At 45.0% G+C, this 26607-nt stretch overlaps 1 protein-coding gene across 1 annotated transcript; it reads left to right on the forward strand.

The window, feature by feature from the left end:
* Positions 1-283: 283 nt before the first annotated feature.
* LOC123350590 lies at positions 284-17485 on the forward strand. The gene is made up of 10 exons (XM_044989239.1): positions 284-314; positions 2949-2987; positions 3819-4118; positions 5776-5829; positions 6969-7046; positions 7599-7623; positions 8839-8891; positions 9701-9732; positions 13223-13352; positions 17349-17485. Exons 1-10 carry the CDS (start codon positions 284-286, stop codon positions 17366-17368), a joined length of 762 nt encoding a protein of 253 aa, XP_044845174.1. The 3' UTR covers positions 17369-17485.
* Positions 17486-26607: the final 9122 nt, after the last annotated feature.

Raw genomic sequence — 26607 nt, forward strand, 5'->3', positions numbered from 1 at the left:
TGTGACTGACCAGCTAGGAGAGCAGCATTCCCCTCCCCCCAGGGAGTGAGGTCCCCTGGGTCATGAGGCCAGTAGCAGACACGGCCCCATCTCTCACAGGGGCTGTGGCTTTTCTTCTCTCTAACCTCGGGGAGCACGTGGCAGATCAGAGAGCACCTGCAGCTTCTCTGTTCCCTTCTCCCTGCAGATCAGAAGGGGAGAAGTCAGATCAGACAGCCACCGAGACGTCTCTCCCTGCTGCCGAATCCCTGAGGGGCTGCTGTGATTCTCATCACTGCTCCCAATGGTCCTGCCACTGGGCCTCTGCCTGCTCTGTGAGTATGGACACAACTGGCTGGGTTTAGCTTGGCTTTGAGGGAGACTGAAAACAGATAATGAGTCATTTAATTAGTACTAATCCTGTAGGGTGTGCTGAGCCCCTTTTAGGAGGTATGTTCAGGGTCTGCTTTCTTGGCATCCGCAGCTCCACCAATTACCATTGGAACAATTTCACAAGGGTTGTGGTAGATTCTCCATCACTGGTAGTTTTTATACCAACATTGGGTGGTTTTCTAGCAGGTCTGCTCTGTTCAACCAGGACGATTGTGGAGAAGTTCTAGATGATCACAATGGTCCCTTTGGTCTTGGACTCTATGAATCTAGGAATCGTGTGCATCCATGCCAGCGCCAGTGAAGGCATGCGGTTCAGGAGCCTCTAAACGCTGTTTCGCAGAGCACAACCTTGTATTGCCATCATGGTTAGCAACTGTAAAATGCTTTCAACTTTTTATTTTTGCTGCACGTTTGAATTCAGAGGCAAACGCTGCGAAATATGTTGTTTGCAGCAGGATAATCCATGAAGAAGAGCTTTAACGCTGACCCAGCATGACAGTAGGATTTATGCAGGATTTACATTTTTGTATTAACTTAAGAGTCTTGCACTTAGGATCTGTACTGGACTCTCCTAGAAAATCTGAGAATGCAGCTCAATCACAAATTTGCTACTTTTGATTGCTGTTTGAATGTTACTTCCTTCAATAACCATCCATGCACATATCACCCCAAATCACCCTTATAATCAGTCAGGATCAGTTTAGCTGCAAGTACAAGCCTCAAGTAAAAGAAGATTTCAACCAAGACATTTTCCAATGTTCGCTAATGTATCTGCTGTTAACTTGTTTATGAGTCACAGAGCAGTAATTTTAAGATCTACTTCACATAAAGTGCCAAAGGAAAAAGAATTATTGTAATGTGAACAATCTTTGTTTTATTTGTTTGTCTACTAATCATATGTTGGCAGCTGGAATTACTTTCATTTAGACTAAAGCTACATTTTCACTGAAAAAAGAGGTTTGTTTGTACATCAAGAAGGCAACCACCGAGTACAGTCCTAGTGAAGACAAGGCACAACTAGTTGTTACCTCAGCATGGCAAGTCAGTATCAGTCATAAACCCCACAGCTGGGGCTGACCTTGCAGAGCTGCATTGCTGAAACAATCCTTGTCTCCACGAGGATGTTTTGACAATTTAGCTATCATGATGTCAAAATACATTGTTTTCAGTGAAGACACGACCTAAGGGAAAGACAGCAAAACAAGGAAGAACTAAACTAAAATCTCCAGGAGAGTGCATAATATGTGTGTGTGTGTGAGTCCTGTGTAATGGGCTGGTTCTGAACTGTACACAGTAACCCTGTGTACTCTGGGAAATTTACCCCAAAAGTCCCATTAGTGCATTTACACCATATGAAACCTCATGTAGTTAAGACTTCTATGGCTTTAACCATTTTTATCACTGTTTTAGTTTAATGAAGTTAGCCTCCACAAATGCTAACATCCATTCAGCTGAACTGGGGCTGGTACCAGTCAGATTTTTTCTCAGTTTCCTCAGAGTAGGCAAGAGCAGAGCAGACTCTCAGGAATTTAGAGCTGCAGGACACAGCAAATAAACTGCAGTCCTTTTTTTTCCCCCCTTCTTGGCTTCTTTTAACCTACAAAGGAAACTTCCACTCTTTACTCATACACCTTTTTCCATACTGTATCTATTTGGTTTCCGGGAAACGGGGCGGGCGAAGCCCACCCCATGCTAACGGATCCCCCCCCAGCCTAAGGGGAGGTTCCACAGGGCCTCAGAAACCCACTAATTGCGGGGGACAACTAATAAAAGAACAGGGACAGGAGTGCGGTCAAAGGGTCATAAGAAGGGAGCCTGACGGGGACACCGAGCAGAGAACCCCGGACACGGCAACAACCATCCAAAAGAGCTGCAATGAGACAAGCAGAAATGCTAGCCCCGATTGTCAGTGCAGTACCAGCCTTAACCCAGCACTGAATTTTGCCAGAGTCACTTTAAATGCCTGATTTACCTGATCCCCATTTCAGGAGACGGAGGAAAGGGGCTGTCTGGAACATTCTGAGCATCCCGAGAGGGAGTTACTGTGGGCAGAGGGCAGCTAATAAAAACCAGATTAGTTCGTTGCACGGTGGCATTATTGTAGGAATTTATTCTCTGGTTAGGATGTTGACTGAGATGATTTATCAAGTGTATTACAATAGCCCGTAGGAGCCCCAGTCATGGCCCAGCCCCCCACTGCATGAGGCGTTGTACAGACCCAGAACAAACAGACTCTCCCTACCCCAGAGAGCTCACAGACAAGTGGGGAAGTCTGGGGCGGGTGAATAAAGGGCTGGGGTTGCTGGCGTAGCTATTGATCTGAGGGGGGAGGTGCAGGTGCTTGACTAGGAAGATGGCAGAACTGATGGAGGACAGAACAAATGGGTAGTGGAGGAAACCAGCCCTGGGGATGGGATTCCCCCCAGAGGCACTTAGCAGCGCGAGACCGGGAGGACGCCCTGTGTGCTTATTGCCATGACCGCAGAAGCTCCATTTATTTTAATTTTTTGTAGTTCTGATGAGCTCCCAGTTGCCCTGGCTGCACTAATGGTGGGTATTTATATTTTATTGCACAGGGGCGCTGGCTGGAAGCCAGGAAATCTGCAGCTCTCCCGGTGAGTGTTGGTGCCATGTAACAACGTTAATTATAGAACAGAAGGGCCTGATCCTCGGACATACTAAGGCTGTTGTTAGCACTTGGGCAGTGTAAGGAGGTGAAAAGAGGGTGTAAATTCACACTCACTTTACCAGTGGACGGGGATTTAGTGTAAATAAGAATCAGGCCCTGTGTGTCCAGCGGGGAGAGCAGAGGCCTGAGGATCAGGTCTTATGAGGGACATTTTAGATACCGCCACTGACTGTTTAAAAAGCCTGGTGCTGTTTCACTGGGTCAGATTCAGTCTGACTTCAGTACGACCAGAGTCAGACCCACAGGATGAGTGCAAGGGGCCCAAATCCAATGGGAGTGTAAATGGTGGCCCAGTTTACACGGGAGTGAGGATAAATTGATCGGGAAAGAGGTAAGAGGTTGTAAGTGGCAAAGCAGTGGAATTTGCACCAGTTTGTGACTGGAGCATGTAGACACACCTGAGCCCATTCGAATAACAGCGGCGAGGACACGACAGCCTGAGCCCCTGTGCAAAGAGCCGGTGCTTTGCTGATTTACCCCCGCTGAAGAGCTGGCCCAAGAGGGATAAAAGCGGAGGAGCCATTTGGAGCTGATGGATTGTAAAGCAGGAGGGGGCAGCTCCCTCTGATCCATGTGGGTCAAATTGATTTGAATTTACAAATCCAGCTGGTGAGAGGGAGAACCTTTTTCTCTGTCACATAAAGTCCCAGGCTGAGATGGGCCCAATCCAGGGTGACACACAAGGGCCTGGCTACTCTTTGCCGTAATTCCATGAGAGAGGAGCCATTTCACCAAATAATGTTTCCTCCCCACCTAGGTGATCTCCCTGCCCCAACACTGATACTGGACAAAGGCTCTGCCCGCCATGGGGACACCATCATACTGCTGTGCCTCGTCCCTATAGACACCTCAGTGACGCGCATCATCTTCTGTAAGGACGGCAAGGAAATTTCAATGCTGCCCAAGGATGGAAACAAATTCATCTACATCTTTGAGTCAGCCCAGCCAGAGTCTCCAGAGAGCACAGGGGAGTATTCCTGCCGCTACCAGCACAAGGATGACAAGAACCAGGAGAAGAATTCTCTCCCCAGTACCCACCGGCACGTGAGTGCGCCAGGTAACACGCTGAACGAACAGAGGGCTGCTTAGCACGCAGGGGGCAGGTAGCAGGGACTCGGTAGGAGCAGCCAGTGGCAGCTAGAGTAAAAGTTTCTAAACTTTCACCTCTTGTGTTGAACTCTCCGTGCTGAACTGCAGCTCAATGCCCATTAGTTTAGTTTAGCTGAGCAAGATTCCATCTGCCCTTGACCTGTTCAAAACTTGGGCAAATCCTTAAATGTGAAATTTGGCAGGTGCATTGTCATTAATGTCTACTCAGGCTTTGCTTGAATTTCAGAACAGACAGGGGTAAACTAATGCAGTTGTGACCATTTGAAAATCCTCCTGGGCACATGCACAGCAGGGAATGTTGCAAATTAGAAACTACTTGTGGCTGCATATCTAAGTTCTGGATACACATTATCCACATCCAGATCTTGCAGTTCTCCTCTAACAAGCCTGATCAAAACACTGGTTTTAAAAACCCTGCCATGTTTGCTTGGTGCTAGAAAAGGGGAAGTTCCAAATCTGACTCTGAATCTCTCTCATTCATGTTCCCGGGCTGATTTCCTTACAGGCGACATGGTAAAGCGACAGGCACCCAGGGAGACTCATTTCAGAGGTGGTGGATTATCCATCACATGATGTCTCTAGAGCAAGACCAGATGTCTTTTTTTGAATTCTGGTCTCCTGCGCCACAGACATTATGGGCTGGAGATATGGGACTGGCTCCTGTTATGCAGAAGGTCAGACCAGATGATCAGAATAATCCATTCTGGGTTTCAGTGTCTGTGAATCTATTTATGAGACAGAGCAAAAATATTGTAGTTCCAGAGCCAGCCAGATCCTAATCGCTTTGAATTCAGTAGAAGGTTTCCATTGATTTCAGAGAGAGCAGAGCCGACCCTGTGTGTATTTCCCCGGTATCACACAGAAGTAACTGAGGTTTTTGTAACGTGCTGCTCCCTACAGAATCCACCCTGCCAGAGAGAGAATATCCACTCCCACCCACCTCTTACTTCTGCTTGGATTTGGCATCAATATCCCCTGCTTAGCGGGTGAGGTTACGGGAGGGTGAGCCCCTTGATCAGGGTACGCTCAGTACAGTTCTGGTGCCCTTAATTCACACAATAAGGATAATAACATTTCATTGCCCTGCGTTCAAGATTAAAGTGAATTGTAACCCAAAACTGATCCCTTTGGGGAAGCAGCTCCCTCTGCTGACCTCCTAGGCAAAGCAGGCCTGTATGTGAAAATACAGCCTGCTGCTGAGGCCTTCTCCTCGAGTTCATCAATAGCCGTCAAGGGAGAGCTCATTCAGCACCTGCTGACACATGGATAGAAATCAAAACACTTTACAAATGAAATCAGCATTGTTATCCCATAGTACAGATGGGGAAACTGAGGCACCCAGAGAGACGATGATTTACCTAAGGTCGCCCAGACGCAGAGGTGGGATTAGGACCCACGTCTCCTGAGTTCACACCCAGTGCTCTAGCCACAAGGCAATGCTGCCTCCCTTGAGCAGCGTGTTGCTTTGCTAATCAAATGTTCCCATGTCACTATGGGATGCTCCCAGAGACACTCACAGATATTTCCCTGGCAGTCGCTGCCATTTCACGTCAGGGTTCTGGCTGTTTGAAGGGATCTGTGAGCACCGTGTTTCTGCCCCACAGATGGTCCCAGTCCTTCTGGGAGTGACAGCTCTGGAGCAGAGCCATCGCCCCCAGGTAAACAGAATCGCTCAGTAAGGGGTAAGAATCTACAAGGATCAATGGGGTGTTTCACAAGGAGATGGCTAAAGCCAACTCGTTACCTCGCTGTGAAATGTGATGGCAGCCAATGCGATTGGAACCATGAAGGCATGGCTGGTACAGCCCCGCTCTGCACTTCTCCCCTTGTGGGGAACATTATCACAGCTGTGGGCCAGGTAAGCTAAGTCAGTCTAGACTTCGGGGTAAAAGAGAATCCTCCAGGGAGCCAAAGGAGGGTGGATGGATGGATGTGAAGTAACTAGAACCCCGATATTATCGGGACCATCCCGATTGTAGGGGCTTTGTCTTGTAGACAGGCAAGTATACCCAGTCCTGTCTTTTCACACTGGTCACCCTGGATGGATGGTCTGGGTTAAAAGGGGCCAATGCAGAGCTGTTTGAGGGCTGAATTTGGCCTCAAGGAGCCCACGCAGCCCCAGGAAGGAGGGCTGTGGGGAACCCCCCTGAGATGTCAGTCAGAGCCCAGAAGCAGGGTTGTGATATTCATCTCCTCTGGGGGAAGTTATGGGCAGTATCCACAGGCCCCTGAACCCTGAATCAAGGGGGATCAAGGGGTGGTCTAAATTGATGCATGGAAATAGATCTAATAAATAAGACTCCATAAAAGAGGAGCCTTGATTCAAGTGTTCCAACCTTGGAGGAAGGTCTTTTCAGACCCAAGAGGGGGCTTTCTGGGTGAGGCATCTGCAGGGCCACCTTGTGCCACAAGGGGCACCCTGATACAGTTGCCTGCCCCTCACAGGGCAAGAGGCAGGTGTCACTGGGTGAGGCGTCTCATGTTAGTATCATGTTATAGCCACCCCCAGTTTTTCATCATGTGCACCAAGTTTTGGTGGGATGTAAAATGATGTACCAGGGTGTCCCAGCCCTGGGTGTATGTCCCTGAGGCTCACCCCCCATCCTGGATCCATGGCCCCTGGGGCTCGCCCCCTATCATGGATCCTTGTACCATGGGGCTCACCCCCCATCCTGGATCACTTTTGTGTTCCCCTTCTGTGTTCTCGATGCTCCCAGCCCCACCTGCGTTGGTCCCTGTTCCCTGGCCTGATCCCATTCTTTTCTCTCTGTTCCTGGCTGTGCCAATGGTTTTCTAGGATTAGGACTCATTGTAGGACTTGCCGTCATGGCTGGCTTGGCTCTGGGACTGCTGGGGTGTTTTCTGATGAAGACAGGTAGGTGCCGGTGGTTGGAGCATGAGCTGGGATGGGCGGCTGTTCTGGGGCATCGCTCTGACACCTTAAAGCAGAAGATTATAAGAATGGCCATGCTGGGTTAGACCAATGGTCTATCTAGATCAGTAGGCTGACTTCCAACAGTGGCCAATTCCAGGTGCTTCAGAGGGAAAGAACAGAACAGGCAATTAGTGAGTGATCTATCCCCTGTTGTCCATTCCCAGCTTCTGGAAGTCAGAGGCTAGGGACACCCAGAGCATGATTTGGCCCGAGAGATCAGAAATTTCTTAAGTCCAGTTGCTCTTGTGAAATATGTGCCATTTAGGACCAAATTCTTGTGAGAACAGCTGATGAAATTTTGGCACTGCAAACTCACATTGACATCTGGAGTGACCTGCAACTTGCACCCTCAGTTCTAGCCTAAATCTAATCCAGATCACAACGCCAGACCCTGCCTCCTCACCCCATACTGTGCGTTATGTTCCTTTTTTTCTTTACTAATGTTATGGTGAGTCATTTAGACCATTTCACTAACACTTTCTGTCTTTTCAGCTACACATCAATGTAAAAACAAAAGGTAAGAGGAAAACATGCCTTAGTAACTACAGGAATATAGTATTTGTTTTAGACTTTAGGTGGGAGGGGTAGCTCAGTGGTTTGAGCGTTGGCCTGTTAAACCCAGGGTTGTGAGTTCAATCCTTGAGGGGGCCACTTAGGGATTAGGGGCAAAAATCAGTGCTTGGTCCTGCTAGTGAAGGTAGAGGGCTGGACTTGATAACCTTTCAAGGTCCCTTCTAGTTCTAGGCAATTGATATATCTCCTATTATTATATTATAGAATTACCCTGCCCTTATGAAGATGCTGTTTCAGCAAAAAATGATTATGACTGAAAAGCAAAGAAGATAAATTATGAATCAAGTCAGGGATTAACCCCACTGTCAATCTGGTGGCCATAACATATGAATCCCTCTGTGAAGGTTCTTACCCAGCTAAAGCACCCTCAGAAATAGTGGTCTTTGCTCACATAGTTCTGTGCTAGTGAGAGGCACTATGGCCTGATGGATAGCACACTAGCTGGCTCTGCTGCTGGGTGACCATGAGTGAGTCCTTTCCCCTCTATGTGCCTTAGTTTCCCCATCTATACAATGGGGATAATGATGCTGACATCCTTGGTAAAGCACTTTGAGATCTACTGAAGAAAAGTGCTTTATAAGCATTAGGTGTTATTAGGTGCTTGGGAAGGTGGCTCTAAAATTTCCAGATTTCAGGAAGGTACTTGAGACCCCAAACTGATTGTGCAAAGTAGTTCCTTTTCAGTCCCATTGGCAATTGGGGGAGAAAATGTTCTTACATTCTGTGTCATGATCCACCTGCCGGAAGGGACGACTCCATTTGAATTTCTATACGTGGCCACTAACTTGGCCAAATCATTTTCTTTCTTTCTTTTTTTTTTTCCCACATGGATTCCAGGTTCATCACCCACCAAAGATAAGAGACATTTTGTGTAACCTGCTGTAGACACATGGCCATACCGTGGTCACCAGTGGGTTTTGCGCCCTGCAATGTCAGTGAAGAAATCCTCTCCATTTGAGCTAAAGGAAAATCCATTATCTTAAGTAGCAAGCTGTTGTAATTGCTGGGAGCAACCATTAGAGGTAGACATAATCACATTCTCTAAGCCAGAGTATCACATTGGTGGTGGGATGTTAGCCCAGGCCTCTCTTGTTTGAATACAGTAAATACAGGTGACTTTCCACATTCACTCATTTAAGTTTTCTCTCATTTTCTATAGGGAGCAAAATGCAAAGGAGAGCACAGACGAAACTGCAGCAGGGAAGCTTATTGGTATGAAGTTCAAACATATTATTACCTTACTCCTATGATCTACTGATTCATCTAGTATATTTGGATTTTCAAGGCAAATCATTGAGCAAATGAGTACAGTCTGTTAATTAATTCACAGGCCCAGGACACTGTAATATCAGCTTGCAGTATAAACTGTTTTTCTCATCATCAACACATTTCTAACCACAGGTCAGAGGATGAATATATTCTGTGAGTCACAGTATGATGTAACTGTAGGAGCAGTGGCTGGAGGCTGGGATTTTTGCTGAAAAGCAGATGGCACAATAGCTCATTACCTAGGCCTATTCTGTTCCATTACAATGAGTCATAGATTCCAAGGCCAGAAGGGACCATTGTGATCATCTAGTCTGACCTCCTGTGTAACATAAGCCAGAGAACTGCCATGAAGTAATTCCTAGAGCGGATCATTTAGGAAAAAAACTTCAATTTTTGATTTTAAAATTGCTGGTGATGGAGAATCCACTACGACCCAAAATCCAAATCCATGATCCCAGGTTCCATTTTTCATGAAATGGATGCCCTCCTGATAAAGATCCCAAAGTCACCCCAAATCATTTCTCCCATACATGTGCTTCAAATGTTATATTTATTGTTTGAATTACTATTTATTTCTCTCAGAGCTTAAGTATCAAACGCAGTTTTTTAGAAATATCATCCCCATGATGTCTGAATCCTTCAGCACTACTCACACACATAACAGGGATTGAAGAGATGTTTAAAATTCAGATTCTATTTGACCTGAACAATTACTAATAAAAATGGCTATAAATGCAGTATTTATTTTTCAGATGCATCATCTGCTGGATGTTCCCATTATACAGTAAGTAAAAAGAGATGACTAAGAGGGGGAATAGGATAGAGATCTATAAAATCATGAATGGTTTGGGAAAAGAAAATTGAGAAGTGTTATTCACCCTTCCACACAATACAAAAGCCAGAGCTCACCCAATGAAATGAATAGGCAGGAGGTTTAATACAAACAAGCAGAAGTACTTTTTCACACAGCACACACCTAACCTGTCGAACTCATTGCCATGGGATGGGATGTTGTGGTGGCCAAAAATATAAATGGGTTCAAAACAGAATTAGATAAGTTTATGAAGTATAGCCCATCAATATCTATTTGTCAAGATGGTCAATGATACAACCCCATATTTGGATTGACCCTAAACCTCTCTCCAAAATTGTCCTGTTCTGTACACTCCCCCAGAAGCTCTGGTACTGGCCACCATCCAAGACAGGCTACTGGGCTAGATGGACCCTTGGTCTGTCCCAGCACAGCAGTACTTATGTTCTTCTCCTCTAGTAGCCTCTGGTCTCCAGTAAGAATTTTCAGGATTTGGGGCTGGTTCTGGAGCTCATTTTGTCAGTGGATAACACCAAAACAAACTAACTAAAAAAAAATAAAGTCTCATGTGAGAGATCTCACAAGTGTTTGTTCCTGCCATGGGCTCATGATCATGATACAAACTGTGCGTTCACAGTTCAATGATTTTACCTGCCTAAGGGAGAAAAGGTGGATGAACTAATAAGGCTACAAGGACACTGCAGACATTTATCTGCCTAAAGTAATCCTGCCCCCATTGAAATGCATGGTCAACTCCAACACGCTTCAGAGTTGCAGGACCTAAATGTTGTGTCAGGCTAATGTCTAATTTAGAGGGGTTTTAGAATCAGTGTTTATGAAAATTTGGGTGGAAAAGTTACTGAGTAAATTTTTGTTTATTAAAAGTCCTCATCCAATATCTGTTCCCACGTATTAAAGACTTGGGGAGACCCCACTCCCTTACAATACCTGAGTGCTAGTAAAATAAAAATCTTTAAATTGGCCCATTATTGTATCATTTCTGACTTAGGGTCTGATCCAAAGTCAATTGAAGTCAATGGAAAGACTCCCATTGAGCTGATTTCAGGAAGTCCTTGTGCCGTAAATTCACTGGAGTGGGGGCTAGTGGCTACAGCGGGGGTTGGGACAGAGAGACAGAACTCCTGGGTTCTGGGCCCAGCTCTGGGAAGGGAGTGATCAGAGCAGGGTGGACACGATGAAAATGTTTTGACTTGGAAATTGTTTCAACTTTTCCATTTGCCAAAAAATTCCTTGCAAAAAAGAGCAGTTTTGGTTCAACTTGAAACTCAATTATTTTTTGATTTTTCAGAATTTCCAATGAAGTGAAAAATCCATTATATCCCTAGCTCTGCTCCTGGGATCTGTTCCCAACTCTGGGAGGGGAGTGGGGTCTAATGGTTAGAGCAGAAGGGGCTTGGCCCCAGGACTCCTGGGTTAGAGCAGGAGGGGCAGGCAATCAGGATTCATGGGGTCTGGTGATTAGATCAACGGGAGCAGGATTCTACATGGAAATGTGGTCTAGGAATTACTACAGGGATTGAGTATGTGTCCCATTTGGGGCTTTGCTATTAAATTGCTGCATGATATGGAACATGTCACCTTGCTATGTCTCAGTTCACGTATTTTTATAGTGTGTATAATACTATACTACACCATCTGATAATGACCTCAGGGATATTTGGACTCAATTAATTCTGGTTTGGATAGTGCTGTAAGATCCTCTGGTAGAAACTGCAGTGTACAGTAGAGCTGGGCAAATACTGGGGAAAAAAAGATGAATGTGTCAGGAGTTTGGTTCATTTTGACTATGTTCATGCCCTTTCATATCCCTGAATCCCACAGCTCTGACGCTGGCCTCCATGAGTCTCTCAGACTATGGATAAAGTCACAAATACACATGTTCCGTGTTGAATACTCATGTTGGATGCTGAAAATGGATTATAACAATAATAACAATTTGCAGGTCTTATATTGTGCTTTTCTCCAGTAGCTCTCAATGCGTTTCACAGTCTTTGATGTTTTTGTCCTGATAAACCGCACTGTGAGGTAAGACAATCGTGTTATCTCCATGGTACAGATGGGTACCTGAAGCAAAGACATGCTAAGCAACATGAGCAAGGTCATAAGAACATAAGAACGGCATACTGGGTCAGACCAAAGGTCCATCTGGCCCAGTATCCTCTCTCCTGACACAGGGCTGGCTCCAGCTTTTTTGCTGCCCCAAGCGGTAAAGCGAAAGAAACCCCAAAAACAATAAGATAAAGCCGATCAGTGTCACTGCAGTGGCAGCTCAATCATGCCACTTCATTCTTTTGCGGCAATTCGGCGGCGAGTCCTTCGCTCCCTCTTTTCCTCTTTGGTGGCACATCGACAGCAGCTCAAAGAGGAAGATAGGGACTGAGGGACCCGCCACCAAATTGCCGCCAAAGACCTGGACATGCCGCCCCGGCACCTGCTTCCTTCGCTGGTGCCTGGAGCCGGCCCTGTCCTGACAGTGGCCTATGCCAGGTGCTCCAGAGGGAATGAATAGAACAGGGCAGGGCCACCGAGGGGGGTGGGGGGCAAGTGGGGCAATTTGCCCCAGGCCCCGGGCCCCACAGGGGCCTCTATGAGAGTTTTTCAGGGCCCCTGGAGCGGGGTCCTTCGCTTGCTCCCGGGGCCCCAGAAAACTCTCGCGGGGCTGGGGCCCCTGGAGCTTCTTCCGCTCCGGGTCTTTGGCGGTGTGAGGTCCTTCCGCCCCAGAATGGAAGGACCCCACGCTGCCAAATTACAGCCGAAGATCCGGCACTTCAGCAGCGGGTCCTGCTTCAGCAGTAATTCGGCAGCGGGGGGCTCCCACCATGGGTCTTCATGGTACTTCGGCAGCGGGTCCCGAAGCGGAAGGACCCCCCCCACTGAATTATTGCCGAAGTGGGGGCCTCACACCGCTGAAGACCCCAGGCTCCCTGAATTCTCTGAGCGGCTCTGGAACAGGGCAATTTCCAAGTCATCCATTCCCTATCGTCCAGTCCAGCATCTGGCAGTCAGAAGTTTAGGGACATCAAGGGCATACCCAGGTCACATAGGAAGTTTGTGCATTCAACCTAGCAGTGATGTGGAGTGACCAGTTGTGAAGCTTGAAGGTCAAACCCCAACTCTGGACGGCTCTTGCCAGCACCCCAAAGGCTGCCCTTCACTCACCTGCAAAATCTCCTGAATGTTTTAGAATATTGAGTCAATTTGTAAATGACAAGAGTAGTTTGTGAGCACGCTGCTAAACACAGAAAGAAAAGCCAAAAATGCACTGGGCAGATACGATTTGCCCCGCGCTACTGTACAATCAGTGTGTGTGTTAGTTATTAGAGCAATTTGGAAAGTCACCTGCAATGTTTAGAACAGCTGGGTTCTGCCATTAAATCTCAGCTTTCTCAGAAAGACGCCAGCCCCTTTGCTTCATGTTAATATGCACATGTTTTATTTCCAGGGACCTCGGGGGCAAGACAAGAATACAGAGCACTATGAATCTCTGAACATCAGAGCCCTGGAGATCTCTCCTTATTCTACACTTCATCTGCAACAGAAGCGTGAACCTGCCGCCTCTGCATCTCGGCTCAGTAAGTGACCCACGGCCCTCTGCATTGAAATCCTAGGCTGGGATTTCCAAAGGAGCATAAGGGACATAGGCCCAGGTATTTAAAGCTATTGAGGCACCGCTGTGCTCCATGTCACAGCGCCCAACTGATTTCAGAGCCTACATCTCATCTTCACAAGGGATCCAGGCCCTGAAGAGTCGAAGTTCCATTGACAGTGAATCTAACTCCCGAAGATTCTTTACAAATTCCAGCCAGGTCATTTACCCTCATTTCCCAGCTTGACTGACCTTGTCCAGTCACTGGTGACACTGGGCCATGTCTATTTCTGCCTGTCACATGGACACTGTGGTACAAATTGTCAGAGAGTGTGAATCAGCAAAGTGCCATTGACTCCAGGGGTGTGGGGCCGATTTACATCAGCTGGGGATCGGGCCCTATAACTTTACTTTGCATTATCTGTAATCTCTGAAATCCCATCTGGCAGAGACTTTCCCCCCTCTCTGCCCTGTTTCCCTGGGCCACAATCCAATACGTCTCTGTCAGTTTCGCCTCTTACGTCACTGGAATCATCCAGGTTGTTCTGTGACATTGCAGCTCTGGGGGCTCAGTGACACACTCAGGCAAGGAAGCGACAGGATCTAAAGCAGCCCTTACTCCATGGTGTGTTCTACCAGCATCCTCGGGAGAGAGCAGCCACTACTTACTCTCCCTGGGGGGGAGGGTGTTTGCGAAGTGGGCAGGGCATAGTCCAGGAGTGGGTGGAGACTTGCCTCCCCTGGCCAGCACAGCTGAGCCAGTACATGTGGGGAAGTACCTGCCCCAGCAGCCACAGATTACTTCCCCACCCTGGAACAGGGGGAATCCACAAAGCAGAATGTGCCTTGTGCTCAGGGTTTGTGGCAAAGCCACAACAGAGTTGTGTTTATTTTTATAGCCGTCTCTTCCTGCACTTGTTCTCCTCCTCACGGTAGCTCTGGTCTCTTCTGAAATTACCCTTCTGCTCAGAAAATTAACAGTGCCTGGGGAATTCTCAGCCTGGCACCTGCATCCAGATCCTGCCTGCTTTGCTGTGCTGAGGCAGTACAAGGGGTCAGAGCAGGGGCAGAGAATCTGCCCATGTCACTGTGTTTGCAATGTAGCAGAAGCTGAGCTCACCTAGCCACCTTAAGATAGAGACATTCCCAGGCACAGAGAGTTTTCATTGGAGTTGGGTTGAGAGTCTCATCAGCGAGTCTGAGTCTCATTCACTTACTCTAGTGTAACCCAGTGTAGTGTTATTGAAATCAGTGTTTACCCTGGAGTAAATGAGAGCGAAGCATGTCCACTGCCTGATACTTAAATACGAAGTTTGGAAATGCACAGTCCAGGCATGCAAACAGCCTTAACTCACCAGCCTCCAGCCTGCCAGTGTTTGTTCCTTTCACACGTACTTGGTAAGATGTTTTGGTTTTGGATTAAGGCCTTTGCTCAAGGGCTTTAAAATGCCCATAGATCACAACTGATTTCAGAATCTGATAGCGTCACTTGTTCAAAGAGCACCTATGTGATTTAAGAGGTTAATTCCCACTGCGAGTGAGTGGGACTTAGGTGCCTAACTGACTTGGAAGCCTTTGAAAATTTGAGCTTTATGATTTTGAATCTAGCAAAAATCAGGCTTGATGTACAAACTGATTCTAAAAAGCCCCTGACTGTATTTACAGCACAAGGGGGTGGGAATTGATTCAACTGTTGTTTGGTCAACTTTCTATTTAAATACTGAAAAAACCTCTTTATAAATATTTCTTGTCTTTTATGTTTGCTGTGTCAAACGGTTGGAAAAAAATTTCTTTTTTTATGACAAATTTTGGGGATATTGTTAAAATAATGAGTCTTTTTTCAGTTTTCTGGTTTTTGGTTAAAACCAACATTTTTCCACAGAGAAAAAAAAAAGAAACATTTCACAGCCAGCACTATGTGACAGTGAAGTGTAAGTTAGAGTAACCCTCAGGCTACGTTAATTTATGCCTGTTAAGGATCCACGGGCTCTGTGTGACACTCCAGCTTTTAAACAGTCCCTTGAAGGAATCCCTTCAGTTTTCCAGACCTCCAAACAGTATCTCTTTTCCTTCAGGGTAGGACCCACAGTCTCACTGCGCTCTAGAACTCCTGTTTCACAGCAACTCTGTCAAGGTTCCTCCCCCACTCTGAACTTTAGGGTACAGATGTGGGGACCTGCATGGGCACTTCTAAGCTTAATTATTAGCTTAGATCTGGTAACACTGCCACCACCCAGAAAATTCAGTGTCTGGAGCACTTCCTGTCCCCCCAAAACCTTCCTCTCCCTGGGCAGCCTTGAGAGGCTTTTTCACCAAGTTCCTGGTGAACACCGATCCAATCCCTTGGATCTTAACACAAGGAGAATTTAACCATCCCTGCTCCTTTCCCCCACCAATTCCTGGTGAGTCCAGATCCAATCCCCTTGGATCTTAACACAAGGAAAAAATCAATCAGGTTCTTAAAAAGAAAGCTTTTAATTAAAGAAGGAAAGGTAAAAATTATCTCTGTAAAATCAGGATGGAAAATACTTTACAGGGTAATCAGATTCATATAGCTCAGAGGAACCCCCTCTAGCCTTAGGTTCAAAGTTACAGCAAACAGAGGTAAAATCCTCTCAGCAAAAAGGAACATTTACAAGTTGAGAAAACAAAAATAAGACTAACACGCCTTGCCTGGCTATTACTTACAATTTTGAAACATGAGAGACTGATTCAGAAAGATTTGGAGAGCCTGGATTGATGTCTGGTCCCTCTTAGTCCCAAGAGCGAACAACCCCCAAAACAAAGAGCACAAACTTCCCCCCACCAAGATTTGAAAGTATCTTGTCCCCTCATTGGTCCTCTGGTCGGGTGTCAGCCAGGTTTACTGAGCTTCTTAACCCTTTACAGGTAAGAGACATTAACCCTTAACTATCTGTTTATGACAAACTCCAACTGAGATAAACTCCTGGTCAGAGACATGTACACTTTAAAGGGACTAATGCACCGCAGCACGTGTTTGCAGTGATATCCAGCCACCTTTTCAAAACAGAGCAGGCTGTATTATTCATCTGGATCTCAGCATTGAAACTCCTTATGATAGCATAGAGAAAGAAAGGTGAAGACATTGTCCACCCGGCCAAGGCAGTTCCATCAGCCAACCAAGCTGCTATGGACTCCATTTCAGGCTCCATCTTTGTCCCTGTCACAGTGCCAGGGTTGGCCATTGATTGGCCCCAGGATCATGGAGCCTAAAGATACCTCAGAGTCACCTTTGCACTCCCCTCTGGTCCTATGCCAAGCACAGCTTAGTGTGAGCAGAAATCAGTCTCACTGGATTCCCTTGATTGTGATAACAATCCATCAGGATTCACTGTTTGCTAACATTCCAGAGAATGCATTTAGGGTGGGACATTCAAAGGACTTCAGGGGTGTTCCGCAGTGAAATTCAATGGGATTTGGGCACTTAATTTTTTAAGGAAAAATTGAAAATCCCAACCTTCCCGTTTGCAAAACCGGAGAATTTTCAGCTGCTGTCAGGGAATGGCACAGAAAACAAATTTTGGAATCAGTGCAAGTATTTGAACCAGAAACTTGATTCAAAACATACTCATTTAGGCCTTGCATTGGCAAAGTTCTTAAGCATGTGCTTAGATTTAAGCACATGGATAGTCCCATTAAAGTCAATGGGATTACTCACATGTTTAACTTTAAGAGTTTTACTGAATGAGGGTCCCAGTCGGGTAACAGAAATTATACCATGTGGCCTGCATGTCCAGTCAACATGAACCAACACTGCTGAAATTTCAAATAGCTGAAGTCTGTGAGCAGGTCATTCCTTTGTTTTAATCTCTCTTCCAACCCTGCAAACTCAGCCTGGGATCTGAAAGTCTAGCCAGTGCTCCACAAGTTGATGCCTCATCACCAATAATAAACTGCCTGAGATATCTGTATAGGCTTCATTATGAGATGGGTTGGCTGATTCCCTCTGATTTTCCCACAGAGCAACATGCCCTTAAATGAAGAGTTTGGAAGAAAAGTGTTTCAAAGATTGAGTTAAATATGTGGGTCCCTGCACTACAGGAAAGAGGACACAGAGATGATGGAGAAATGTTTAAGAAACTTGAAATTATACAGAACAACAGAACTTGTCCATTTGTTGATTGAATGGAGAAATAAAGATTTAACCTGTCTGATTTCTTGAATGGCAGTGAGATACCAGACCCATGTGGAAAGAAAATGTTGGTTCATACACATAGATAATACAATTAAAAAAATATATATATATATAGTACATATATATATGGACTGTAGCATATGTAAAGAACACTGTCAGTTCATTTGAAATAGTAGGTTAATTCAATATGTAAAACATGTAATCTGCATGTTAATGTTACAAATATCTTTGCTTCATAGACTAATAGGAAATGCCAGACCAGGAATTAGAAATGGTAAAAAAACCTGTTGTTTCCCTCGATAAAAATTTCAAACAAAAAATGTTCATTTGAATTTTTTCATTTGAAATATTTCATGGGAAAATTTCAAAATTAAACAAAATAAAATTTTCATTTCAAGTCAAAGAGGCATTTGTTTCAATTCGTCTTGAATCAGTTTATAATTTGTTTTGAATCAGAAGTTTCATTTCAGTTTCCAAACCCTGGAGTTTTCAAGATTTTGATGTTTTTGTTTTTGTTTTTTCCTCTTTCTCCATTTTACCCAACAAAATACAATAAAATGAAAGCTTTTCTTGGTTCTGTTTTTTTCCCTTGTTTCTATTTTTTTCCTTTTTCCACTCTCAGGTTTTCAAAACATCTCCAACTCTGGAACTGTTACAGAAGCAAATATGAAAAGAAACTCAATGACTCTACCACTTCTTAACTTTTTCAAAGTTGGAGAAATTTTGAAAAGTTGGAGTTGTGAAAAAAAGGAAAACCAGGAAATGGGGGTAAGGGGGCAGGAACTAGATGTCATTCATTCTGTTTATTCAGTTGCTAAAAAGGAAGAAGAAAAAATATCTGAAATTTCAAAAATTGTTCAGCTTTCAAAAAGTAAAAAACGAGAACTTTCAATTCAAAAGTAAATGAAAAAAAAAGTTTGCCATTGAAAGGCTGGCAAAATATTTCAGCCAAAATAAAACCCTGAGTGACAGGACAATATTAATGAGTTGTGGGGCACTTACAGGACTCATCTTATATCATATGCAGTAAAACGATTCTGGGTAATTACACATATACACACTGTTTAGACCAGGTGCCTGCCTGACGGAGATGACAATGTAAGGCCCTGATCGTGCAAACACACCACCTAACAAGTTCATGTTTTACTTTACTACTGGAAATATTTCCACTGAAATCAACTTCACAGTGGTAAAATTAAGCACATTTGCCAGACTGGAGACTAAGCAGACAGGGCTAGCTCCCTAGCTGGTGTAAATCCAGGTTAGCTTTGTGGACTTCAGTGGAGCTGCAGCCATTTACACTAGCTAAGGATCTGGACCCCCATGGAGAGGTGACAGCTCAGGGATGGGTGATTGGCACCAATATCGGAGTGATGGGGCCGCGAAATTTAGAGTGAAATTTCCTTCTCTAGGGGAGGTAGGGTTATGTCCTCTGGTGACTATTTTATTCAACCTGCTCTTGATGAGAGGTCAACATTTTAAAGGGTTCTGGCAGAGGTGTGTTCAAGGAGGGACTTGAAGACAAAATTGGGTTTCTCTGTAGTACTGAAGAAAGGGCTTGTCCATACAGGGACTGTAACTATTGCAGAATTACTACATGTGTGGTCACTCTTATTCCAGAATGAATGCCTTTTTCCAAATTAGCCAAATGTCTGGATTAAGTTAATTCAGACAAAGGAACTCTTATTTTGGAATGAAAGGGTCTATGTTAGAATATAGATATTCAGGTCTGCCTGTAAAGGCCTATACTTTATGAACTTAGGTGTATTTTTATCACTTAGCTAGTTACAGGGGTATAAAACAAAGAATCAAAATCACAGTCTGCCTATGTATGGGCTTTCTCTCACTGTGACAGTCTGAGCCTTGTTCTTAGGCTAAGGCCTTTGGCTAAGCAGCAGGGGCAGCCATAAGCTGAGAAGCCTATGGTCACCTCCTCACATTCCAAACCAGTCACATTGAAATAAGGTGCTATTGGGCTGTTAGGAAGACGATCCTGTCCTGATAGTGCCCATCACCACCAGATAAAGAAACAGATCTTAAGATGGTTAAAGAAAATGTAGTTTGACAGCATGGAATCATGTTTGCTAAGGGAGGAATGGGAACAGGGAATAGGGAACGGGGAACAGGGAAACAGGCAAGGCTCTGCGGCATCAGAGCTGGGAAGAGGGAGGCAGGGTAAATGCTCTGCAGCATCAGAGATGAGAAGGGGGACACTGAGGAACAGACTCTATCGGCGTATAGAGATAAGCCTGACTGGTGTGAAGGGTTTCGGAATATGCTTTCACATGATCTCAGGTGTGTGTAAAGTCTCGGTGACCCTGCTTCACAATGAACACAATGCTAAAATTCTCACTAATAACCCTATTCAATCTATGGAAAAGTGCAGAGAGCCATGTTTCAGGATGAAAGCACAGTGACACTGCTACTTAGATGGAACATTTACAATGCCAGGGAGTATTGTTATGAGAAGTCTAAAATAACTGATTGTTAGTATTCCAAAGTAACAGAAAGATTGTTACACACACACACACTTCACACAATGGTGGCCAGATACAATTGCTTTTCCTGTACTCAGGGACTTCTCTCTGCTACTGCTTACAAAGGCACAAGCCACCCAAAACAGTTGGGCAGAAAGCAGGGCAATAACTAGACATAGATTTTTATCGGTAAATGTTTATAAATGTCGATTTCACTGTATGCACACAAATTGATGAAAAATATTTCCTTCTCCTCTAAATATTCAGAGATGCAAAGTAAAAAAAATAGAGTTTGATTTAAGGCTAAACTTTTGCTATCTGCTGTTGACAGTTTGTATTTTATAAGCTTTTGCTTTTTGAATCCAGAATCTACTGTCATTAAATAATAGTCTAAGTCAGCAGGTGCAGCCTCTGGTAGTGGGGCATTAGCTGCATTTCCCTCGTCTGACCCTGCATTAAATGGCCCAGATCTTAAGGGTCTTCCTCAGCAACTGTGAGGGCTTGGGTTTCAAAGGTGCAGTGCCTGCAACCCACAAAGCAAGGCTTCTAGGAGAGAATGGGGGCATGAAAGACCTGGAACTGCCATGAGGCATTGTAGTCGCTCAGGTGGACACAGAGATTTATGTCAACTTCACTCCTAATGATAGAAAAAAAATCCACCAATATTGATCTTTTACTGCAGAATTTTTTGATTTTTGCCAAAAATCACATTTTCTCTTGGGAAACATGTTTCATTAGGAATGTTTTGACCAGCCCTACTTAACATTTAGCCCAATGGACAGGGCATGCAGAGTGATTTGGCAGCATTTTCAGCTCATTTTCCACTGGGGTAAATGGTGCAATGAGTGCATAGATTGTAAGGTCCAAAAAGAACATTTTGTGACCCTAGATTCATAGATTCTAAGGCCGGAAGGGACGAGTGTAATCATCAGACCTCGTGTATAAGGCAGGCTCGAGAATTTCCCTGAATTCCCAGAGCAGATCTTTTAGAAAAACATCCAATTTCAATTTAAAAATTGTCAGTCATGGAGACTCCATCACTGCCAATGGTAAATTGTTCCAGTGCGTAATTGCCCTCACCTTTAAATATTTACACTTTATCTCCAGGCTGAATTTGTCTAGCTTCAGCTTCCAGACATTAGATCATGTTATCTCTTTCCTTGCTAGACTGAAGACCCCATTATTAAATATTTGTTCCCCATATAAAGACTGGGATAGTTACCCCTTAATCTTCTCCTGGTTATGCCAAATAGATTGAGCTCCTTGAGTGCATCAAGATAAGGCAGGTTTTCTAATCCTTTACTCATTCTCCTGGCTCTTCTCTGAACTCTCTCCCATTTATCAACATCCTTCTTGGAATTATGGGCACCAGAACTGGAAACAGCAGCAGTCTCACCATTGCCAAATACAGAGGTAAAATAACCTCTCTACTGCTATTCAGAATTCCTCTGTTTATGCTCCCAGGAACACACTGGCTCTTTTGAACATAGTATTACATTGGGAGCTCATGTTCAGATGATTATCCACCCTCTTTCTCTCCTCTCCATTTTTGTCAGAGTCACTGCTTCCCAGGATAGAGTCCGGTCATCTAGTCTGGCCTCCTGTATAACACAAGCCATAGAACTTCCTGGAATTAATTCCTATATGAACTAGAGCACCTGTTAGCAAAACCTCCAGTCTTCATTTCAAGCTACTCCTGATTTACATCAGGGAAAGTGAAAGGAGACCCAAGCCCAGCATGTGTAAAGCATTCAGGTGTGAGAAAGTCCACGTGCATCTCATGGAGTGAAAGGCAGTAAGCATCTTTCTACTCTTAGTCTGAGTGAGGGATGTAGGCCACAGACAATATAGGCCAGCAGCAGAATTGGAATCACTTGTGCAGAGAGGGGATGAAGCCTCTTTTCTCTTGACAACCTAAAGGCATAGTAATAGCCTTTAAGTGGACAGCTCGCCACCGCAGCCATCCTGCGCAGAGAGGGATTGAGAGAGAGACTGCACATTCTCCTTCCAAACTGTTACAAGCAAAAGCAGGCTCAGAGATCATGCCTTCAGCAGCATCCCCGCTGCCTCACCCCAAGGAGAAGGAGAGAGGTCAGCGTGGAAAGAAACTGTGGGTTTTCTTGCACCTACTCAGGGAGCAGGGCAGAGAGGCTGCTGCTGAGCTGCACAAGCCTCCAGAAGAAGAGGGAGGTGCAAAGCAGAGAGCTGAGGTGCACCTTATCCACCCACAACCAGAAGAGCAGAGGGGGTCAGAGCAGGGCTCACAGCAGCAGCAGTTTCTCCACATCGTGATGCTCTGGAGGAGCCGGAGCAGGACGCAGACCCTGCTATGGGGAACAGAGACCACTCCAGAGTTCTCAGGCTGGGCAGCTGATGGCAAATTTCACAGGGCTTCTCTCACCGTGTCTGTGGCTTCTCTGTGAGTATCGTGACACTTGGCTGTGTTGTGTGCGTGTGGAGCTCTGAGAAACGATGCACGGTGAGTTTCAGCCTGGTTCCCCTCTCCTTCGTCCCACCGATAGCCAGGAGCAGCAGCTGCCTCTCCCCTTTGTGAGATGATGTACACCAAATTGGGACAGGAACCTCGCCAGGTGCAGGGTGATGAAGGATCGGGCCCAGTGAAATTAAACTAGAGCAGATCTGCTGTGAGTGAGAGCAGATGCAGGCCCTTTTTCAGGTTGTCGTAGCCTGGATTCTGCTTTAGACTAATGCCCCTTTACACTGCTCTGGAGCGCAAAGAGCCTGTGAAGCGGGAGTAGATGCATCTCTCTGGGGCCCCTGTGCCCTGCCAGAGGGCCATAGTGTAAATGAGAGGCTGGCCCTGCACCCTGAACTGGGACACTCTGTGATGCAGAGTTTTAAAGTCACCAGTTAGAAGTGAGGTGAAGCTTGAACAGGCTGGATGCAGCTGCTCACATGAGCCTGGCTCAGTCTATTTGTTCCATTGACCCTCAAGCCAAATGCAAAGCTCCAGCTTGGGCAGAATAGAGAATCTGCCTCCTCTGTGGGATGGGGTGTCCTGAGTACATCACCTCCATTCCAGTCCCCCTGGCTCCCAACCTGCATTCAGTGCCTGCCACGGGCTTGTCTTCAAAGCCACTAATGGAGCAGGTCCTAGCTACATCCTCGGCTGCTTCTCCATCCACCACCCTTCAGGGGAGTCATGCTTCCAGGGACAACTAGCCGTGGGCAGAGTGTGGGAGAGCTGGAGATGTGGCATTGTCTGGCGATGGGACTCTGTGGGATGAGATCAGAGTAATACAGAGTCTGATCATCTTTGGGCCTCTCCTCTTTGGTAAATGTTCCCATCATAACCAAAATGAAGGAGAAAATATCTTATAGTCCCAGGGGAGCTCCCTAGAGCAAGGGAAGGAAAAAGAGCAGAGCCTACAAAACAGTTCTTCCCTTCCTTAAAAGGGTGCTTTTGGTGGATATGAAGCAATTCAGTACCATGGTGATTAGAAGTACAAGAGCTGGGGGGCTGTTTAGTTTTTTTTGGGGGGGGGGGAATTCCACACAAAATGAAACTACATACATAAAAATGTTGTCAAAGGTTTCCATGTAAAATGTCACCTTTTCATTGAAAAACTAAACGCCAACACCAAAAAGGTTTATCTGAAAGAGTTTGAGCTTTCAGGTTTTTGGGTTTTTCATGAAAGTCAAAATTGTATACCAAAAGAACACATTTTCTGCAGAAAATTCCACTAAGCTAAAATCCCAACTTTCCACTGAACAGTTCTGATGGAAATTTTTCAACCTAAGTACCTACACAGATGTGGTATCATTCTTATCTTTCTGTTTATTTAGTTAAAGTCTTTTCAGTTTAACTGATGATATGATAAACTTACTGGACATTATAACGAGAAATTTGCTGTGGACTTGGATGAGAAGAAATTTTTCATTTCTCTTTCTAAAAAAACAAGACTGAACATTTAATTTAAAAGATCATGTATAAAATGTGACCAATTCTAGAAGTAATTTAATAGCTACACTTCCTAAAGAGCAGACAATGGGGGTGAAATATCTTAGTGAATCTATTAGTTCCACTCATAAACTTCATTTCATTTGCACTTCAGGGAAGTTCTACCTTGTAGAATAAGGGCATGGCTACACTTGCAGATGTAGAGTGCTGGGAGTTAAACCAGCCTTCGGAGACCGCAGCAGGGAAAACACTGCTGTGTGTTTACACTGTCAGCTGCAAACTCACTGGAGTGGCCACATTAGCCACTCTTGCAACACCACAAAGAGCAGTGCATTGTGGTAGCTATCCCAGCATGCAAGTGGCTTCAACATGCTTTTCAAATGTGGAGGGTGGGTTGGAATGTGACAGGGAGTGTGTTATGTGTATGTGGGGGAGAGAGAGTGGGTTTGGGGGGGGGGGTGAGAGCCTGTCAGCATGTTGTCTTGTAAGTTCAGACAGCAGCAGACCCCTCTCTCCCTGCCTCTCTCTCACACACACTCACAGCAAGCTGCATTCCACACTAATGGTTCCTTTGTCCCAGAGCAGATAATCATGACGTATGTCAGAAACAGAGTTTTGAAAGGGCATAGCCTCATTCCTACAGCCAATTCCAAAACAATGACAAGAGTGGCCACTTGACTTCAGGGGATTTTGGGATGTTTCTGGAGGTCAATCACAGAGCAGTAATGCAACACCTAATTCACAATGATGCCCGGGAGTTTCAGCCAGGGCGCAGCAAGCTTTATGCTTCTTGTGGAGGTGGATTACCAGGAGCACTTCAGCTGCAGAGTCCAGGCGCTCTACATGCCTTGCCAGTGTGGACACATTGGAAGTTAAAGCACCCAGGGCTGCTTTAATGTGCTCTAACTTGAAAGCGTAGCCAAGCCCTAAAAGAAAATGTTTCTTCTTTTGTTTCATTTCCTTTCCCTAAAATACATTTTCTTTTCTTTCCCAAGGTTTAATCTTTGCCTCACAGCAAACGCAGGATTCCAGCTGCACTTCTGGTGAGTGTCAGCTGCAGAAGTAAAACCAACTAATGTGAGAGTAAAATTTGACCAAGGGGCAGGAGAGCTCCAGATACTGCAGTGAACTTTATAACATTCATGGGGTCCCATGAATGTCAACGGACTCCACACGGGTGCAGAAGGCTGCCCCTGCACAGCTCATTGCAAGATCGGGACAAAAAACTAAAGTAGAATATTACATTTCCCAAAGGGCCCAATCTGCAAACTTAGTTAGGAACACTGAACATAAGACTGGAAAGATCCTCCTGGGTCATGGAATCCAATCCCCCTGCTATCACAGGAAACCCCATTAAAGGGACCTTGAGGGGTTAGGCCCCTCAATTTCCAATCCATTTGAAGGCAATTTAAGCGCTTAACTCCTTCAGGCTACTTTGAAAATCTGTGTCTAAAATTTTCTCTCTGTCAATTAGACTCGTAATTCTAGCAGGGTCTGATCCTGCACTCACTCATGTCAATGGGTCCTTGATTATGTGAAAATGAACCACTTAAGTATGATGAGTCACTGAGTTTTCATTTTTCCAGGCACACTTCCTGCCGCCGAGATGTTCCTGGGGACAATCTCTGCTAATGAGAGGGAAAGTGTTAGCAGCAGATGTTTAATCCCTGCAGGAGTCTCTGTCACCATTGTTTTCTTTTGTAAAGATGGGATGGAAATTTCAAGACTGCAAGCCAGGAGAGGAAAATTCTCTTATGATTTAGCTCACAGCGTGGCTGGCAGCTCAGGCAATATTTCCTGTGGATACATGTACAGAAATGACAAAAACCAGGTGTTAAAATCTATGCTAAGCGTCGCTCAGTATCTGAATGTCACAGGTAAGACAGTGGCAATTACTTAAAGTATAAAACATTGCACTTGTTTATCAGAAATTAAAATGCCTAGAGCTGAAAAACTGTGAACTAATTTTTACAGGCAGTTTTGAATACTTATCAGTTTTTCCAAAATTTCCTGTGAAACTTTTCCAGTTTCTTTCATGAAATAACAGAAACCAAAGATTTTCTGGGTAACATTTTTTGGTTTAAGCTGTTTTTTTTACAAAATAATGACCATTTTTACCAAAACTAAAACATGATTACTGAATTTTTCATTGGAGAATGAAGAAATAATTCACGTTTGAATTCTTCACTTTGGTGGCAAAGGCATTTTTTGTGAAGAAAAACATTTTCAGGGAAAAACATTAGAGCAGCCCTAACATGTTGTAAATGTGGATGTTTAGGGACATACTTTGATAACATGAGGATAGGTGAGCACCCATTTTGCTCCCAATGAGCTTCAGTATTTTGGTAAACAGGCTACTTATTACCATGTCTAAACGGGAGCTGGGCTGTTTTGAAAATCTAGCCCATTCCGGCAACCCTGACTCTCCTGAGCTGAGGGGGCAGTTCCCCCTGTTGACCTGAGCCCTGTGGGAAATCCAGCATACAGTTAATATGACCTGAGGCTACAAAACATTTCTTCAGTTCTTCTGCCTCATCTGGAAACACCCACATCAAGATAAGGAGAGGATTAAAGGGCTGGCTCAGCATTTCCAAGGAGGGTCATGCATAGGAACATGGGGCACAGAACTAGAAGGGGCCTCCTTTCACAGCAAATCTAGCTCCTGCTATTGCAGATAACCCCATTT

This window comes from Mauremys mutica, chromosome 15 (assembly GCF_020497125.1).
Source record: "Mauremys mutica isolate MM-2020 ecotype Southern chromosome 15, ASM2049712v1, whole genome shotgun sequence".
In the NCBI taxonomy this organism is placed as follows: domain Eukaryota; kingdom Metazoa; phylum Chordata; order Testudines; family Geoemydidae; genus Mauremys; species Mauremys mutica.

What these genes read in the sequence shown, in the direction of transcription:
- LOC123350590 (XM_044989239.1), top strand. Translation starts at nt 284, where the DNA reads ATGGTCCTGCCACTGGGCCTCTGCCTGCTCT. An exon ending in CCGGCACGTGAGTGCGCCAG is followed by an intron (nt 4,119 to 5,775) that starts GTAACACGCTGA and finishes TCTGCCCCACAG; the next exon opens with ATGGTCCCAGTCCTTCTGGG. An exon ending in TGCAGCAGGGAAGCTTATTG is followed by an intron (nt 8,892 to 9,700) that starts GTATGAAGTTCA and finishes TTTATTTTTCAG; the next exon opens with ATGCATCATCTGCTGGATGT.